General features: G+C 42.8%; 1 protein-coding gene across 1 annotated transcript in view; it reads left to right on the top strand.

Annotated features, from left to right (window-relative positions):
• Positions 1-5,576, top strand: part of FTO (FTO alpha-ketoglutarate dependent dioxygenase) — a 265,813-nt gene extending 260,237 nt beyond the window's left edge. The window contains exon 8 of the mRNA XM_056862878.1: positions 5,412-5,576. Coding sequence (XP_056718856.1) covers positions 5,412-5,565 — 154 coding nt within the window. The 3' untranslated portion in view covers positions 5,566-5,576. The remainder of the gene's footprint in view (positions 1-5,411) is intronic.
• The last annotated feature ends 424 nt before the right edge of the window (positions 5,577-6,000 follow it).

The raw sequence follows: 6,000 nt of genomic DNA on the forward strand, positions 1-6,000 counted from the left end.
CTTAGACTGTGAATTCTTCGTTAAAGAATTGCAAGCTCCTTCTCCTCCTCTATCAACGGTAGATCTTTGCCTTGGAGGGGAAAGGGGCGGGAGAGTACTGTTTTAAAATAAATGGTTAGCACATTAGTATAAAACCTATTGATTAAAAACACCACGCATAATGTTAGTCTTTTAGTCTCTTGAGTGATGCAATCCTGAAATAAATTTATCCTTTTGACTCTTGCATTAACCTTTTATTGACTGCTTGCATACCCATAATTAACACACACTTTAGCTAAAGTGGTTAATTTTAGCATCATGACCAGTGTCTCCTAATGTAGTTGACACCCCAATCATTGAAATGTAAGTAAAACCCTAGGGAAAATACCCAGATGGCTCATGGTCGGCTACAGATTCCAGACACGGGGAGCCATGCTTGTTAGCCAGTAGTTACAAAGTCGCCAAAGTTTGAAAGTGGCAGGCTTGAAATAAGAATTTGCCAAGCTCGGCGTGTTGGGTTGAATCCACAAATTCTTGCTCGGTATCCCTAGCCGAGATACATTTCGAGCCTATGTGTCTCTTATGCGCTTGCGCAATCGGTGTTTATATGAGCAGGTGCTCAAAACTGGTAGCTGCATTGGCGCATGTTCAGAAACGGATTACTTCTGGACGCAACTGTCATTGACTGTTAAAATGGACTAGACTTTTTTAAAAAATGGGAATGCCATTCGCAAAATAATAACTTGCCTCTTCACAATCAATTTGGCTGGGAATTTCCAAGTTAGAAAAAAAAATGTAGGTTGCACAGACATACCATGAATAATGTAAATGTGACCTTTAAAAAAAGCAAATCACATGTCAAAGGCACCCACTGCTGCAGAGTTACCAGAGCAATGCCTTTCCCTCCCAATCGCTCCAGTGCAGTTCTGAAATGGTGGTGCAAGAATCCATCAAAAGTGAGATAATTTGGAGTGCTTGAGGGAAAAATGGGGGGGGGTGGAGGGAGCTTCATTTTCAAGTGTCCCAAAAGGGAGCATCTATTGGCAAACTGAGCCAATGGAAGTTTGACCATCACTAACAAAGTACCAAGAATACTGTGACACCCTAGACATAAAGTAGTGTTGACTCATGGTGTTGCCAAAGTTGTGTAAGAGTTGATGCGTTGAACATCCTTCCTGCAGTACTCAAGTCATGGTGGAAGCTTCAGATCACTTGGGAAGAACCAAAGATGTGACTCTTTCACATCTGGAGTGCCAGCGTGGTAAAATTGTATTGTCATATGGGACACTGTTGTTCTGTTTAATAGTGCACAGTGAGAAACATTGTAACTTTGTAAATTTTGGAATATAGTTCTATGAGTAGCTATACATAGCCTGAGTTGCTTTTTTGGTATTGTAGCAGCCACCGGCTTGTAGCTGAAGATCTCCTGCTATTACAACTGATCTCCAGCCAATAGAGATCAGTTCACCTGGAGAAAATGGCCACTTTGGCAATTGGACTCTATGGCATTGAAGTCCCTCCCCAAACCCCGCCCTCCTTAAGCTCCGCCCCAAAAACCTCCCGCCTGTTGCCAAGAGGGACCTGGCAACCCTAATAATTGGGGAAGGATAGACCAAGAATTAAACCATGTTAGGGTGTAATTACTCTCAGCTTCTTCTGCATATCTCTATAATTGGAGGGAGAGAGAGAGAAAACCCATCTCTGACACAAGACCTACACGACCAGTTAAGCACCTCTGAGAACTCCTTCACCAAAACCGTATTTGCTCAACAACTGTTACGAAGCGGCCCGCTAAACAAATCCGCTTTTCTTCTGCGCGGCGCAGCTTATCAATGCAAACAGTTTAATATTTATGCTAAGAGGATTGTCAAAAGTAGCTTGTGTTCCTTTAATTCTTGTTTTAAATAAATAATGAGAACATTTGAACACATTACTCTTCTCGGAAGGCCTGAGGTCGGTTAATCTTATTATTTATGAAGTGATGTGCTACATAATAGTGCTTAGTGCATGTTAACAGATGCTATTATCACAGGCTGATGTGGGGAGCCGAAGATATATAGGAATGTTACGTGTTAATACTGTCCTGGCGGGGTAATGGAGGATGGATTGAGTGTGCGAGGAGGTTGGAGCCGCAATTAGCTGCATACCAACATGGGTGTAAAGTTGAAGTATGTTTTCTCCTGGGCCTTCTGCTACCATCAATAACTCCCAAGAGGAGGACGACCCCTTTCGTTTGGGTTTCATTTCATTCTTTCCTCGAAGGGGTCAGCGCAGTAGCTGGCAAACTGCGGGCGTTAATCATTTTAGCAGCCGCTGAAAACATTAATCGATTAATTGTTGAGAGTCCGTTATCTCCTTGGCCGCAAATTAAAATCGGGAGTTTTACTCATGTTTTATTTGACGCACGCCTCCCCACTCATGCAAAAAAACATTCTTTCAAGTGGCAACATGACAAACGTTCTGTTTGCATCTTCTCACAAGGCATTGCTTTTTAGGCAGATTTCCTCAACAGATTATTTATCCATGCTGTTTTCATTGAATGTTTGTAATTGTTTCACATTTTCATTACATTTATTGATTTTTATCTACTTGGAAAAATAGTGTGGTTATTTCTGAGCACATCACCTCTATCCTGTTAGCTTAAACAAACTATTAGTTGTTGTACAACTAATAGTCAAAAGCTTGATTCAGACGTGCAAAACCATGATGTAATGTATCTAGGGCTAGGGTGATCATGCAAACATGATGAACTCCACTCACTATGATAAGGACATATAACAGGCCATGCCAGATCAGACAGAGGCCCATCAAATCCAGCAGTCTGTTCACACACTGGCCAACCAGGGGCCTCTGGGAAGCCCACAAATAAGACCACTGCAGCAGCATTGTCCTGCCCGTGTTCCAAAGCACCAACTTCAACCATGGCTTCAACCATGGCTTATTATCATACATACACGCTAGCCTTAGCAGAGTTACACCCTTCTGAGCTCATTGTCATCACTGGGAATGGTGTAACAGAGCTTAAGGTTGCATTATTAGTCTTAACCAGGGATCCCCAGCCCTTTTGAGCCGGTGGGTCCTTTTGGAATCCTGACACAGCATGGTGAGCGCAGCCACAACAGGAGGCAGAGCCAGCCACAAAATATCTGCAGCAGCTTGCCTTTGGTCACAGTGAAGCTCCTTGTGCTGTGTTGGCAGCTGCTGCCAAAGCAACATTTTAAAAAATCTGATCAGTCAAATCTCCAGGGGCCAATCAGAGGTCTTGCTGGGTAAAAGACCCACCTGGATCCACCACTTTCTAAAAACACTTGGTGGGCTCCAGGAAAGGTGTTTGCAGGTGCCATGGTGGCCATGGTTTTGTGTGGTGTACAAAGATGAAACTCCTGGCTGAATCCTGGCTTGTTCCTTTGCAAGGCCTCACTGCAATGCAGGTAAGGATACCAGCTGGAACTTGATGGGGGAGGCAGGCATATCAATGAATGAGATGAAACATGCATTCATTGAGGCAAACAGTCTAGTTGCACGAAGTAACCATGGCACATTCCTGTTAAACACATTCGGAGCACCAAAACTGAACATCTCTAAAAGGTTACAATCAACATAATCCAAACTATACAGAAATGAGGTACTGTAGGTTAACCTTCCCTCTTTTGGACACACACCTTAACATGGTGAGAGGGTTTGTGTGCATCAGCGAGGCTTGGAGCAATGCCATAAAAAGTCTAGACTCTATCAAGAGACTAAACTCCTAGCAGAGTCACTCAAGATGGAATGGTCTCAGCTGAGACACCAGACGAAGATGCTTCCACCCACTTCAGGGATCAGTGGCCACATATGCAGAAGAGAACAGGCAGTTCCAGTGGTGATGGGGGCAGAGGAATCCTTGAAGGTTAGCCACTGGGCAGCAGCAGTAGTGGAAGGTGACACTGGTGGAGGATCTTTCATAGACAATGGCAGTGCCGCTACAGCTAACCCTGGCTAGTACTGCGCAGAAGGCAATGATAAACCACTTCTGACCAACCCTTACCTTGAAAACCCAATGATGAGACAATCCAAAATGAAAAAGCAAGGCTGTTAAGGATAGGATGTTTTGGAGGACGTTGATTCATAGGGTCGCCATGAGTCGGAAGCGATTTGACTGCACTTCACACACAGACACAAACACAGGTTAACTTTAGACCAACAAGTGATCCTTTCTGGTTACTTAAACATGGCTAGTTATCATGAAGACATTAGGTGCTTAGGAAATTACCCAGGCTAGCCCCAGGAAAATATTCAGCTATCGTTGCAATATTGGTACAGCTTTGGAAGCTTGAATGGAGAAATCAAGAACATTGCTATGTGTCAGAAAGGAGACCGGTGTTTCTCAGAGGGGGGGAAAGAAGCTATCCCAAACAATGAAAATTGATCCTAGCCCTTTGGATCAGAATATCTGTGACCCTCGATGTTGACCCCGTTGCATTGCATAAATTACATTTTTCTGCAAGACGCTCTCCCGTGAACAATAAAAGAATCGTTCATTTCTATGACGTTTGATTTTTTTTTTGCTGAAAGTGTTATAATCACACTGAGCCCTCTTCATCTTTGCGCTGCTTTATGAACATTAGCTAATTAACCAGCAGCTGTTAAATTAAAGAAAGAATCCGCTGAATTGCTACGCATTTCTTAATGCCGGAGGAATAAGCGGCAGTCTTTATTACAAAGTAATCTTACAAGATGTGTCGGTTTACCACTCATAAAATTTTTCTTGTACGGGACTGCAGTTTTTAGTTGCTTATTATAATTAGACTTCACTAGTATTGATGAAGAATCCATTTAATATGAAACACTGTAATTCAAAGAGTTTCTCTGGGGATTTACCTAACACTAACCTCTTAATTTAATTTTGTTGAAGTTTTGCCCACCTATTCATCAGCAGAAATTGTTATTAACCTTCATTTGCATCTATCTTTTTACGGGGTTCTCGCTTCGGCTTTCTTTCTTCAAAGCTGATAGACTTATAAATCTCTCAGATTTACAAACCCCATCCCTCAATATTGTTTAATCTGTCCCGGTGACCTTAATGCGGCTCGCATGGTTTAATCTCCCTCAATAATCTAGTAATATCGCGAAAACCAGCAAACAACAGCATAAAGCACGTACTTCAAATAAGACTTAAGATAATGAAAAAATAATTCACCATAAAAGGTGTGCTAGCTAAATTTCCTTTGTGATTGGCTTTCTCCAAGGTCCCTCTAGAGATAGGAATAGCCTCCATCGAGGAAGAGAAGTGCATGATTCAGTTTTCTGGTGGGCATTCATTTTGTCCGCAGGTTCATTCTCTTGTGTTGCTGCTTCTGTCTATCAGTGGATCAATATACTGCATCTTTTTTTTTAAAAATGAGATCTCTGAAATGCTTCCAATAATTAAATTTTAATCTTGCTGATTTTAGGTGCCATTCACAACTCGCAGAGTGTTTGCCAGCAGACGAAAAACCAGAATGTCGTCCATACTGGGAAGACGATGATCCCAATATGCCCCTTCCATTTGATCTTGAAGGTATCATACGTGAACTAGAGAATCTACAAGAGAAGATGGAAAGCTAGCAGGACTGTTTTCACCTTGACATTCTGAACTTCTGTTGCAAGTTTCCAGGAGAAGGTGGAAAGCTCCATCTTTAGGGTTGCCAACCTCCAGGTAGTACACATGAACACATGAAGCTGCCTTATATTAAATCAGACTCTTGGTCCATCAAAGTCAGTATTGTCTACTCAGACCATCAGCGGCTCTCCAGGGTCTCAGGCTGAGGACCTTCATATCATCTACTTGCCTAGTCCCTTTAACTGGAGATGTTGGGGATTGAATCTGGGACCTTCTGCATGCCAAGCAGATGTGCTACCACTTAGCCTCGCCCCTCCCCTCCCCATAGTAGCTGGAGACCTCCCACTATTACAACTGATCTCCAGCCGATAGAGATCAGTTCACCTGGAGAAAGTGGCCGCTTTGGCAATGGGACTCTATGGCATTGAAGTCCCTCCCCT

Source organism: Euleptes europaea, chromosome 17, assembly GCF_029931775.1.
Source record: "Euleptes europaea isolate rEulEur1 chromosome 17, rEulEur1.hap1, whole genome shotgun sequence".
Taxonomy (NCBI): domain Eukaryota; kingdom Metazoa; phylum Chordata; class Lepidosauria; order Squamata; family Sphaerodactylidae; genus Euleptes; species Euleptes europaea.